We start from the raw sequence: 13,400 nt of genomic DNA, 5'->3' as shown, positions 1-13,400 counted from the left end.
AGAGCAGAGAGAAGCAAATGAAAGAAAGCGGCAGTCTAGTGTTTTCTTGTGCACCGGTGGGCCGTGGCGAAAGTATCCACTCTTGCATCCAACTCTCCAGCACAGCCGCCTCTGCCAAAATCGCCATTCTCATATTCAGTTGCTTCGACGACTCAGAGATGGACGTCCACAGTCTCGTTCTCCAGGCACTGGCCCCGTTTCTTCCTTTTGTCTCCGCTCTCTCACAGCCTGCTCCATCATCAAAGAAGAAGGAAAGCAGACCAGACTCTAGCTATGATGATTACCAAGCATTTATGTGCGCACGAATTCTAACAAGACTTCTACTTAGACACGTAAATGCTGAACAGTTATGTATGCATGCATGTACGTATGTGAACTACCCAAAAGATGTTCTTTGAAATGAAAAATCAGTTAAGCCTTAATAACAGATTCAATTAAGTAGCCTTACAAAATACCTGCAACTTCTTGTCGAAAGAAACAAGCAAAACAAAACCAAAACAATGTTGTCAATAATTCTCTTATAAGATATTTACTGAAAATTCTATTACTTCACTGCCTTACAGATTTTAGCATCTTTTCTTCTTCAGTAACAAGAAGTTTGCCCTCTGTAAAATCACAACCCCGAATGAGGATACCAAGTTGCTTCTGTAATTTCTTCACAACATATACTTCTGGATCTTCACATATGGAGACAACAGTACCCTTTCTGCCAAGTCGACCTGTTCGGCCAGCTCGATGTGCATAATGAACCGAGTCAGTGGGCAATTCCAGATTAACTACAAGATCACATTCTGGCACATCCAAACCCCTAGCTGAAAGCTCATTTGTTAGCAGTACTCTAACTTCCCCATCCTTAAACTTCTTTAGGATGGTTGATCTGGCAAGTTTGCTTAAATCGCCATGCAATTCTGCAGCTTTGATCCCTCGAGCTTTCAGCTTATAAACAGCATCTTTTAGCTGTTTAGTGTGATTCATAAAAGCTATGCTGGACTTAGCATCCAAAGCATGCACGCATCTCCTCAACGCATCAACTTTGTGTTGTTTCCTAGTAACAAAGAAATAATGTTGAAGATTAGGTGGTAGGCTCTGAACTGCTGGCAGTTTCTGATAGTTTGAGCTTGAACTTGAGTTGGAAGTAGTCCCTGTAAAATTAATGGGTCCAGAGGAAGAGACAGATTCAAGTGTGGCAACACTTTTGGCTTGGACAAGGAGTGGATCATTTGCCCAGCTCCTAGCTGCCCTTATCACAGAAAATGGCACTGTAGCAGAGACCATGATTGTCTGACGCTCAGGCTGCCAACCCTGAGATCTATTAGAACCTTGTTGACCTGTACCAGATCGTCTTCCGACATGCTCTAAAATCCGATGCATATCCTCTCGAAAATTGAAAGCAAGGAGCTCATCAACTTCATCTAAGACCAGGTATCGACAGCTATGAGTGTGAAGCTTTCCAGCTGTGCTTATCTCTGCAATTCGTCCTGGTGTCCCAACTACAATGACCGGCTTGTTCTTCTTAAGGGCATCTTCTTGCCTTGATCTGTTTGCACCTCCTACAAGTTGCTGAACCAGTTTCTTGTCAGAAGGTCCTAATAGTTTCTCAACTTCTCTCACAATCTGCATCCCCAGCTCCCTGGAAGGAGCCACAATAACTGCTTCTATCTCTGATTTGATCTTAGGCTCATCAAAAGTTGAAGAATCTTCCTTCAGTGGGCCAATCCCAGATAAAATGGGCAGAAGATATGCCAATGTTTTCCCTGAACCAGTGTAAGACTGAATCACAACATCGCGACGCTTTAGAATTGTGGGAATTGCTGCAGCTTGAACATCAGTTGGGACCTTAAATCCTTCCTTCTCCAACCTGTCAACCAACAAAGGAGGAAGGCCAAGCTCAGAAAAAGATTGAGCAGCAAAAGGGGCTGCCGGAATGTCTGGAGTCTTCTTAGCTGCAACCAACTTTTCTCTATTACTACCAACTTTCTTCCTCTTACTTTTTGGGAATTCTAGTGTAGAAACCCCATGCTGGAGTCTATTTTTCTCATTTCCAGTAGTTGTTTCAGTTTCACTCTTCAGTCCGAGACTTGTTAGTGTAAGAGGTCCAGTCTCGTGACCAACCTTACTGAAAACTGGAAGACTTTTGTGAAATGAAACTGTCTTCTGAAGCCGAGAAAATATTCTTAATGACAGATAATTGCCAACAAGAAAGCATGACCTTGTTGCTGTTAAAGGTGGCATCATTCTAAGTCCCTCTCTAGCAAGCAAGGATGTAGTCAACTCATTACACTCAATCCAACTACAAAAGGAGTTCAAAGCCTTTCAATTGCCACCTCCTAAAGAAGTAAGAACAGCTAAAAATCAGCCATCTAAACAGCAAAAAATCAATGAAGCTACAAGCAAATTTATTAATGAAAGAAAACTCAATCTTAAACAGCAGAGATGCAGGGCTCAGAAGTCACGAATTAGCTAATCATTAACTCGCTGAAAACGCAGCATCAAAGTGAAAACATATCAATGCACCTAAAAACTTCACTCATATATCATTCAGCAATCTTCCCATTCTGTTCCTTTTCTTCAAAACAAATTTCTTGGAATGCAGAAGAACGGGAAGGAAGAAAGGGGAAGGCGATGGGAACCATAAGCAAGATTAAGAAAGACCTTAGGTGGGCTATGTTCAGTAGTCGCTACGTTTTTGTCTCTTTTCCAAAACGGGTAGAGAAAAGCATCCAATTGATTAACGTTTCAAGTATGCTTAGCCAATAAGTTTCAATAGCTCAGAAAAACGAACCTTCAATGGCTTACTTCATGAAGCTTTTTCAGTCCAAACATTGATTGAAACGACTCAACATAGACAAGTGAAGCTCCAACTAAAAAGTTACAAAACTCTGATCTTTATAAACGCAGGGCACGAAATTCTGAATACAATGTTGCCTGAAGCCAAGCATAAATGATTGTGGCATTTGCCCAAACAGGTGGAGGACAGCGCAGCAAAAATCATTTACCAAGATTGTACTTTGCATATAAGAGTGCTAGCATTGAACATCTCAATCCCACAAAAACTAGAACTTTTTGGGACTCCGGCGGGAATGCCGGGGGGGGGGGGGGAGGAGAGGGTGGGTGGGGGAATCAGTAAAGTACCTCCTGTCCAAGTCGCCTCTAGTAGAAGAACATGGCACCGGGCGATGCTGCAGTTACAAAGACGAAACGTTGTCAAGGGGCCTCAAGGCTAAAACGATCGCGCGCACGAGCAAGTGGTAACGAATTCAATTCTCTATTTTTACCATGTGTCCATGATATCTGAATATATTCGACTATTGCCCCATCGTGAAAATTGTTATGCATTCTCATCCAATTTTCGTTTATTTACTACTAGGGACTAGGGAGGCTTTTAAATAGTGTTATTTTTGTTGTCTTTTGAATTGCCCAACTTTTACAATTTCAAGTGAAATGCCATCAAAACATTATGCTGTTGTCATCTCATTTATCATGTTATTGTTATCACATTTACAGGAAATACACCTTCCTCAAACTCAATTGATTGAGTGATTTTGCATACGAGTTCAGTTATTAATGAAAATTGAAATTCATAACATGCTTATTCAAAAAAATAAAACTTAAAAGATAATTTATCGTTTACATTTTTAATTGCATATAGCTATATAGAAAAACTCGTGTATCACTTATTCCGACATGAAAAAGAAAATTCATTTTTGTTCGTTCAAGTTCACTCGCTTTTTAACAATTAGGTTTATTTTTTAAGTAACTGTCAAAATAGCCAATTACAACTTTGAATACCGTCGCACACCTAGCGTTGATGGTATTGACGAGTAGTTAAATATGATGTAAAGTTAAAATCCCATATATTGAACTGAAGATTAAAGAAAAAAGAAGACAAGCAAATACCAGGATCAAATAGCATAGAAAAAGGGAGAAAAATGGTAAAGAGAGAGAGAGCAACGAAAAATCCGTTGTATGCAAAATGCAACAATCAACATCCTTTTATCCTTATCCATGATATAATCTATAACCATATATATATAACCTGTAGAAGGGATTTTTAGGATAATCAAATCATAAGGCTTCTAACTCATTAAATGTTTTTTTATATAGAATTTTGATTTTTTTAATTATTAAATATCCCTTAATACCTTTTGAATTTAAAATGTAAGAAGTGTCTATAAAGGAATTTGATTTGGAGTTTATTCATAGGAGGGTAAAAAGAGATGAAACATCATTAGTCCAACTAAAAGTAAAAAAATAAATAACAATATTATAATCTTCAATTTGGTAATCCTAACTAAAATGACAAACTATATAAAAAATACAAAAGAAATAATACAGGTGGGGCTAAATGCATAGCTCCACGATCAAAATCCACACGTTGGTAACAAGATCATACCGTGAACTCCAGGCAACACGGGTTATGGATTATTCGTTACAAAAGGCTTGGAATGGAAATTTGATTGATCACATTTGGAGAGTTAATACGTGCTTAAGCCTTGATTATTTTGCTTCTCAATCCCCAAGGAAAAAAAAAATTAAAGGTGGCTCTAAATCTTCATAAGGCTTCCATAATACAAGCTAAACCCATCCAGTAAAGAAAAAGATTCTCATTTGGATTGTTATTTTCTCTTTTTAAAAAAAAATTATAATGAATCAATATATATGAAATAAAGGTAATTGAAAGATGCGTTTACTGAGAACCTAAAAATCATTTTGGAAAAAATGGTAATCCATACAAAGTGATTTATAACCAAGTTGATGAAAAAACCCATAGCATTTATGGGGCTTGATAGAAACTTTTTCAATAAAAAAAAAAACTGTCTTTTTTTAGTGAAAATAGATGGTGCTAATTTGGATTTCAAATTTATATCATTATGAATAGTCTCAAAATTTCTAACAAATTTTTTTGATTCACTTTGATGGCATCTTATTTAGTGGAGATAACATTTTTATCTCTTTTTATCATGTAAGGAGGTGATAACTTTTTTTAATTGTGTTAAGAAAATATTTTAACCTTTTTGGCACGTTGCACTTCATAGTTGAATGAAGTATAATTTTAGGAAACACTAGCAAATCAATAATTAGGATGATGGTATCAAATAATTTCAATTAATTAAAATTTGTAATTGATTTTTTAAACATCTCTTGTTATATGAAAGACAAGTTTTTGGATTGAACTCCTATGGAGTTTATTGTCATCTTAATGCTAGGAGTGTAGATTTAGATTGAGGGGTGTGGATTTAGCCCCATCCAAATAATATTCATTAGTAATAGATTTAAAAAATCAACAGCATACTATTCCTGAAACCTAAATTATGAAATCACTAAATTAAAAACAAATTCATACTGGTCCTTTAAACTGGAAATTTTTATTTAGAATTTTATTTTTGATAAAAAATTTAAAAAACTAATCTCACAAAAACAATAAAAAAATAACGATATAGTTTAAGATGAATATATAATAACATTTGACCATAAATAATATCTACCAAATTTGTATATATATGATCTAAAGTTCACCCTGATTCAGTTTGAATAAGAATGTAAAATTCATTCAATAAGAATAATCTTGTGTATTATTTACTATTTTTTGCATTTTTATTATTTTCTTCATATGTAAATATGTAACACTACTATGTCATTTTTATATTCTAAATATTTTTCTTTTTTTTATGATTACTAGGGGTATTGTAAGATATTATTAGTTTTTATTTATATTTTTAGATGCCAATACTTGCAACCACTATGCTCCATTCTTGGTTTTATACAATTGTCATATTTTGGGAGGCAAAAAGTAAATATATTCTAAAAATATTAAACCAAATTGCAGGTTATGGATTCTTTTCCTTTTGCTTCAAAATTTATCTTGTAAACTGGAGGATGAGTATGGAATCAATTATAAACTTTTTCAAAAAGAGCTTGACACCATTCAATCTAAAATTATATAACAAATAACTAAATCGAGTGATTTTATTTTGAAGATACAAATATAAATATATTTTAAAAGTGTAAAACTAACGGAAAGTTATAAGAATTTTTTCTTTTGCTTCAAATTTTAACTCTTTAATTTGAGGGTTAAAGTATAAATCCATGCATAACACGATAAATCCATGACATTTCTGATTTCGGACACGCAACTTCCCTTCTTCCAAGTAAAACCCAATGTATTGGAAAAATGAATCCTTGTTCCATCCATAGATTTTTTTTAGCGACCAAAATTTCAAATCATTAGTTTTACATCAATTGACATCAACTTATCTCCTGAACTAAATGATTTGATGTATGCAAGATAAATAATTAATTAATAAATATATTTAGGAAAAATATAAAATTTTTTGAGAGAAAAATTACATTCTAAACAAGGCTTTTAGAAAAAGTATTCGTCGAGAAAAAGAGAAAAACTTACCAATATATATATATATGTATAAATGTGTGTGTATATATATGGATATATATAACTGAAAAATTTATAGAAGAAAGAGAATAATTCTTGAATATAAGGCGTGTGTGGGTTTTAATATTAATTTAAATCTGACAGTGTATACACTATTAATATATAAAAAATTAATTCATAAATAATGTTAAGAAAATTACGGAATTGACCAGAACTTTCTCGAAGGCTATTACTCGGTCAGTCACAAAAGCACGCTAACATCCCTCTCACAGCCTACCCTATACTAGCCGGGTCCCACAATTACCCATTTTAATTTTCATTCCATTTCTTTTCTCTTTCTGGCTCCTGTCAAATTCCATCTCCAAGCCACCCCGCAACATCAAGGCCCAAAATAAACTCTTCACGTAAAATCACTTTGTTTCGTTTCTTTTCCTTCGCCTTTCTTCCAAACAGCTCCTCCGGAACCTTCTAGAAATAAAACACAGAAAAGGAAAAAAAGATCCAGAAAAAACAGCACAAACACCCTCTAACGCTTATCTTCTCTCTGATCTTTCACTCCGTCAAATGATTTCTGAGCTGCTGCCGTGGTTTTGGAGATTGCTTCTCGTTCAGAAACCTTAACGCTCTTGAATACTTCTCTATCTCTCCTTGTAAGATAAGATTCTTCCACCTTTTTTTTTCCTTCATATATCTGTATATTTTCTAATTTTAAAATTTTTTATAGTTTGTTCCTTCTTTTTCCCTTTGTTTTGTAAAACAAAACTCACATCGTTATTGTTATGTTTATCATGTTCATTTTTGCGATAAATCGTAGTAGTAATAGGAGGTATTTTGATTTCGAGAATATGTTAACTACTATTTTTTCCCTTCTATTTATTTTCTAACTTTGAATTTTAGGATTTGGATCTGTGAAATAAAGAATAATTAAGCAGTTCTGGATTCTATGGCTCCAATGCCGGTTGAACAGGCCGGCGAATCTCCCACCGGAGGGGGGGGAGGAGGAGGAGGAGGCGAGTCTCAGAGGACTCTTCCGACGCCGTTCCTCACCAAAACTTATCAACTCGTGGATGATCCTTCCATCGACGAATTGATTTCGTGGAACGAAGACGGCACCACATTTATTGTTTGGCGTCCAGCTGAATTCGCCAGAGATTTGCTTCCCAAATATTTCAAACACAACAATTTTTCCAGCTTCGTTCGCCAACTCAATACTTACGTAAGCTACAATAACATGAATAATTTAATTTTTTCCTTATTACATTTTTAGGATTAGTATTTAATTAGTGCTTATTGCTTAATTTGATTATTGTTTATGAATTAATAGGGATTTAGAAAAGTGGTGCCTGATCGATGGGAGTTTGCAAATGATTGTTTTCGTAGAGGAGAAAAAGGATTACTAAGGGATATTCAACGCCGGAAAATCTCTCCGGCAGCTCCGTCGCCGGTGGTAGCAACACCTCCAGCTGCAGTTATTGCGAATGCACAGGCGGTTGTTACAGTGGCGGTTCCGCCGCCGATGAGAGTGGTATCTCCGGCGAATTCTGGTGACGAGCAGGTTGTATCCTCCAATTCTTCGCCAGTGGCAACTACTGTTCTGCCGACGACGTGTACAACGACGCCAGAGATTCTAGAAGAGAACGAAAGGTTGAGAAAAGAAAACGCGCAGCTACATCGAGAATTGAATCGGCTGCGGGGTTTGTGTGGCAATATTTATAATTTAATGTCAAATTACGCCGGGAATCAGGCGGAGACCAGCGGAGGAGAATTGCCGGAAGAAAGAGCTTTGGATTTGATGACGGGAAGACGGGTTACGGTGGAGATGGACGGAGGCGGCGCCGCGGGTGGTGGTGCAGTGAAGGCGGAGGAGGAGGAGGAGGAGGTGAGTCCGAGGCTCTTCGGGGTTTCACTTGGGGTAAAGCGCGTGAGAAGAAGCGATGACGAAGATAATGAGAGACAAGGGAGGGATCATAAGGAGGCGGATGCATCAGAAGGGAAGTCAGAGCCGTCTGATTGCAGAGTTGATAATCATCGTGATGATCAAGCGTGGTTAGATATTTCGATAAGGAGAAAATCGGAGGGCGAGAGTTGACTTGACTGTGTTCTGTTCTGTGGAGCAAGGAGTTAATCGGGGGTATGCTGTGGGGACCGCATAAGAACTACGAGGAAGGACAGAGAAAAGTAGGATATGGTCCTCGTGGATAACGAACACGTGGTGCGCAAAGGTTTATTTTCTGAAGTTCTGGTCTTTTCTGGAACCCGGGGGAGCTGGCGTGGTAGGCCCCAAGGTTTTCTTTAGATCCAAAAGGACAGTAAAAGATAGGCTGGCAGTAATTGAAAGTTTGAAACGGCTTGGGTCCACCGGAAAGCTGAAGAAAGTGGAAAATTTTTAGAAACTGAAAGAAGGTCAAAGAGTCGAAGTTGGGCTTTGGAAACAATTTGTGGTGGATAAATTTTGGGCTCTGGAGATGTGGCGAAATGAATTTGAAGCCTTTCATTAAGAAGCTGGATTGGAGCCCAATTGCAGAATTCTTTTGAGTAGAATGAACAGATAAACATGACTGGAGTTTCTGTTCAAGATTGAGAACTAATTACATGCTGAACAGAATATTTATTTTTCTTTTTTATTTTCAGGTCAGAAATGAGATACTGTGTACAACATAATGAAATGCGTATAGTTTGATTTTGGTAGTTCTACTCTATTTACTCGCAGTGGATCAGAGAATATCTAGTCGGGGAATTAGTGTAGATTTGTTTGAGAGATTGTGGGCCACGGAAATATCAAAGTAGCATTCCTGGGGCTGGTGTCTGGAAAAATTATGGACAATAGAGTGAAAAATTCCTGGGGGCTGGTATCGAAATTCTTGACTTATTTCTGCTTTAACATGCACAATAATGGTTATGTGTATATTTGTTTCTTTTTTTGCAAGTAATAGTCATCTTTATAGCTTGGATATGCTATATGGTTGATAACTTAATCATGGGTTGGGGATGGATGTGCTATTTGGTTGATAACTTAATGACAGGATTCTCGTTACGTAGCGCGGATATGCGATTGGATTTTTGCTCTAAGATGTACAGTAGTAAGAGATGTTGCTTGGATAGGTTAATCTGTAGATAGCTTAATTATCGGGCGCTTGACTTTTAAAAAACTTTGGAAAAATGGGAAGTAAGGGTTCAATTCTTACCTTTTACCAAACTTATCACTTAATTGTGGCTGTCACCTTTAGGTGGCTTTTTTCGTCGGGTTTCCCCTCCTCCTCTCCTTAGGTTAGGTTAAAATAGATTATACAATTGTTATCGTTGCGAAAAAAGAAGAAGAAGATATTTAGAGTCACTTTCAGCTTGCAATAAACCATTCCAGCCTGTTTAGTTTTAGAGATTGAAATTTTGATTTTTCATTACTCCATTCGTGTGAATAAGAGTTACAGAAAGTACAAAAATCATCGATCGCTGGTATGGTGCACAATCCTCTGGTTACATCTTCATGGCCATGGGGGCGTTATTGCCATTCCATGAAGTCAATGAATCGATTTTATTGCCATTCCATCAAGTCAGTAGATAAAGATGCTTTATCTATTTTAAAGCATCTTTTTGTAGTCTTTATCCTTTTCTTTTAGTGAACTTAGTTACGATTCAAAGAAGTTTATTCTCTCTTAGAGATTTCTAATGAGAATTTTTTTTTTATTATTCTCCTAAGGATTCTTGGTAAGAGCTTTCTATAGCTCTTGTATTTCTTTTATTAAATCTATTTTTTTTTTCAGATTTGATTGTGACATTTGGGATTCTTTATACTTATTTTGTCATATTTACCATTGGGAATTAAAACAGTTAATTTGCAATCTCGGAGGCATAAGTATGCCCAGGTCTTTATACATATAAGTAATTTTTTTTAGTATTTTTGCAGTTTCACGGTTTAATTTTTTTATTAAATTTTCAGATTTGTAGCATGCAGTATTTATTGTTCAAATCTGTTCATAACTATATATAGTCGTGATTGATATAATTTCAGCCATTAATGTAGATTTAATAAAATAATGATATTTTTGTCTAAAAAAAAAAAGAACTTTTAGAGGGCTACATTATTGCTATACTAGAGCTGGTTAGACTAATATGGTATCTAATTTGGAACGCCTGATTCCATGAAGGAATGTACCTCTAGTCACGTAGAACGAGTCAACTTGAGAATTTTCGGCTGAATAACAACAAAATCTAATAATTGTTGTAACAGCTTCTTAATGGCAAATTAACATCAAGAGGGCCGATTATGAGTATGACACATTGCCAATTTGCCCCACCACAGTCCATGTATGATCATGTAGCTGTTGTCCTCTGAGCAACGTCCATCCCTTTTTTCCACAAAGGAAGCTGCAGCGAGAGAGCAGCACCAGAAAGAAACTCCCTGGAAAACTCTTACTTTCCCAAGTCTTTAACTCGTTCGTATATCTAGTTGCGCATCAATGCAGAAGTTCGATCACTCACTGCTTACACCGACATGCAATCGATTGAATTGTGCAAATTTTCTTGATGAATCAGCGTTCAATGTTGGAGATCACTGTAATATCAGCTCAGGGCCTTAAAGCCTCCTCCTCTTCAACTCTCTTCCCTCCCCGCCGTCTTCGGCCTTTTGCAACCATTACCACAACCCCACCTTTCGCATTTAGACCACCAGCAGCAGCTACGAACATGAGTTGTAAGAAACTAAGCAAAGTTTGCCGGACAAAAGTGGATGATAAAGGAGGTGTAAACCCTACATGGGGTGAAAAGTTTCAGCTACCCCTTGATGCTCACTTCTCCTGCATGTGCCTCCAGTTATACACCAAGAAGAAGAACTTCTTCTTTACAGGCTATACTCATCTAGGGTGGTGTCAAATTCCGGTGACTGATATCCTAGATGGGCTTTTGCCGGCAGGATCCCTCCGCCACTTGGCTTACCAGCTACGGGCTAGAGATGGTTCAAGAGGTCACGGGATAGTCAATGTTGCTGTGAAGTTGGAAAGTACAGTTCCACTTCCAATGGCACATCCTCAATGGTCTTCCACATGCAGCAATACACAGTACTGGCCTGAGATGAATGCGTCTCGGATGGTCGTGGGCATCCCCGTGGAGTGTGTTTCCAGTTCCACCTCTGACAGCCTGACTGAGCCTTAAGCCACATATGGAGTACAGTACATTTGATAAGTGTAATCGTGTGTATTTCCTTTTCCCACCTGTACTCTGGTGACTGGTGGTAAAGTGGTGATGCTAGTAGCTTCACAAACCAGCCAGGCTGGTATGGAGGGATTTGTACATCGCCCCTCCCCCTTCCCTGTTACCCTACATCTCTCGTTCTACCTTGTAACAAAGAAACAGAAACCCAACGACTAGAATTAATTTGAGAAGGCAAGAAGGTAGAAAAAGAAATGAAAAAGCATATCGTGATGTGGCTGCTTTATTACGAGTTAGAAAGATAAAAGAAAAGGCTTTATGGCTGATGCCTGACTTTGGATGGTTTTAGGAATAAGAGCTGCAAATGATCAAATATAATATCCAAACCGCATAATTTTTCCTATACAAGAATATTTTAATTTCATTTTTCTTTTTTGGCCTTCCATGATAATAATGTGTAATTTCAACGTTTTATATCGTAAGGGAATGACTTAATTTGCAATTCTAACAGGAAAAAGCATTGGTTGCGGTAATTATTGCGTGAGATACTGAGACAATGGAGCTGTTACGTACAATCAACAATCTTCACAAGACATGCTAATTAATACTTTTGGTCTATTGAAAATTCTTACCTAGTGTGAGTTGTAGGTGGATGCTGCGACACTTGTTGACTTGGCTTGCATAAATCTTGAAAACAACGAATTTGTCTGCAAGACCGCCAGTTCCATGTCTGTCCCGTCCACTTGAACGAACTCTCATTTCTTGATCAAGAAATTTGGGGTCGCAAATTTTGTAGTCTAGTGATTATGGAGTACTACAACTTTTAAAGCATCAAGCAAATTTTGAATGCCATCACTAACCACTTGGAAACTTGAAACCGAATTTTTGATTGATGATAAGTTTCTAGACATCTCAAAAGAAGGAATAGAAACACTGAGGTCCCAACTTCTGAGTTTATATGTCCCAATTTTACTTTCTTTATCACAAAAAAGGAAAAAATAACTCAATTTTCAGGAATATCTTGGGGCAAAGTTAAAAGATTCAGGAATATATATATATATTTCCCATTAAAAGCCAAGAATCAAGAAGTCTCGCGTCTTTGTTAGGCGTGGTTCTTAAACCTTTATATCTATACGACTTTCTTATACACAAGTTTGGACGCGTCAAATTGGAATTTGGAAACATTAGCGCCTTCAGATGTTTTCCTTCCCCCTCCCTCCCAGGAGCCGCCAACGTCAACAGCTCAACCTCTTCTGGAAGCTGAACCACTACCCCCTGCCCCCCTTGAATCCTCAAAGCCACAAAATTTCACCCCGGTACACTACCTCAAAACAAAACCGGTGGATCGATGTTAATGGTGTTGTTTCATTTGCATCCTTTTTTTATCTTTGGGTTCATCTTGGCAATGGAACCTTTTTTGTTGCAGACTTGTATAAAATGATCAGTTCTGGTTTTTGAAAATTTGATTACTTTCTGGATTCTTCGAACAGATTTTGACGACTACTGAGCTGTGCTCATGGCGAGGCGACATTCAATAGATCATTTCTTTTCAAGTACTAAATTCCTAGTTTTGTTTACTAGATTATTGTTTCGTCAGTGGTACATGTATGCAATACTCAGATATAGTTGCTAAATGGACACCAGATGAGATGAGACGGAAGGAGATGGCGATACTTGTCAGTGTGACTATGGGGAAGAGTCCAGCAGTTTGGAGGTTCTTGAGAAGTTGCGCAAGGAATTTCATCGCTGTCAAATTCAGGTATTCCCTTGTGGCTGATGGATTTTAGTAGAAGCTCCTTTATGTTCCCTGGACATTTTCTTTTTGCTTTTCTGATGACATCATTGGGAGAGCTGTAAATGTCCG

At 37.3% G+C, this 13,400-nt stretch overlaps 3 protein-coding genes across 4 annotated transcripts; 2 read left to right on the top strand and 1 right to left on the bottom strand.

Annotated features, from left to right (window-relative positions):
- Window positions 1-390: 390 nt before the first annotated feature.
- On the bottom strand, window positions 391-3,233 carry LOC113702995 (DEAD-box ATP-dependent RNA helicase 47A). Of its 2 annotated transcripts, none has more exons than XM_027224203.2 (2): window positions 3,133-3,233; window positions 391-2,327 (listed from the first exon to the last, which is right to left on the bottom strand). In XM_027224203.2, exon 2 carries the CDS (start codon window positions 2,233-2,235, stop codon window positions 550-552), a length of 1,686 nt encoding a protein of 561 aa, XP_027080004.1. In that variant the 5' UTR covers window positions 2,236-2,327; window positions 3,133-3,233; the 3' UTR covers window positions 391-549. The 2 variants fall into 2 exon arrangements, with proteins under 2 accessions (XP_027080004.1, XP_027080003.1); XM_027224202.2 differs by lacking the exon at window positions 3,133-3,233 and adding an exon at window positions 2,783-2,919.
- A 3,656-nt stretch (window positions 3,234-6,889) lies between these two features.
- Window positions 6,890-9,079, top strand: LOC113702947 (heat stress transcription factor B-2b). Its single transcript, XM_027224134.2, has 3 exons — window positions 6,890-7,041; window positions 7,289-7,607; window positions 7,716-9,079. Exons 2-3 carry the CDS (start codon window positions 7,335-7,337, stop codon window positions 8,478-8,480), a joined length of 1,038 nt encoding a protein of 345 aa, XP_027079935.1. The 5' UTR covers window positions 6,890-7,041; window positions 7,289-7,334; the 3' UTR covers window positions 8,481-9,079.
- A 1,851-nt stretch (window positions 9,080-10,930) lies between these two features.
- LOC113705003 (BON1-associated protein 2-like) lies at window positions 10,931-11,539 on the top strand. Its single transcript, XM_027226866.1, has one exon. The coding sequence runs from the start codon at window positions 10,931-10,933 to the stop codon at window positions 11,537-11,539; it is 609 nt and encodes a 202-aa protein (XP_027082667.1).
- The last annotated feature ends 1,861 nt before the right edge of the window (window positions 11,540-13,400 follow it).

Source organism: Coffea arabica, chromosome 8e (genome assembly GCF_036785885.1).
Source record: "Coffea arabica cultivar ET-39 chromosome 8e, Coffea Arabica ET-39 HiFi, whole genome shotgun sequence".
NCBI lineage: Eukaryota > Viridiplantae > Streptophyta > Magnoliopsida > Gentianales > Rubiaceae > Coffea > Coffea arabica.
The sequence above is the reverse complement of the archived record's forward strand: the minus strand, read 5'-3'. Positions and strand labels throughout refer to the sequence as shown.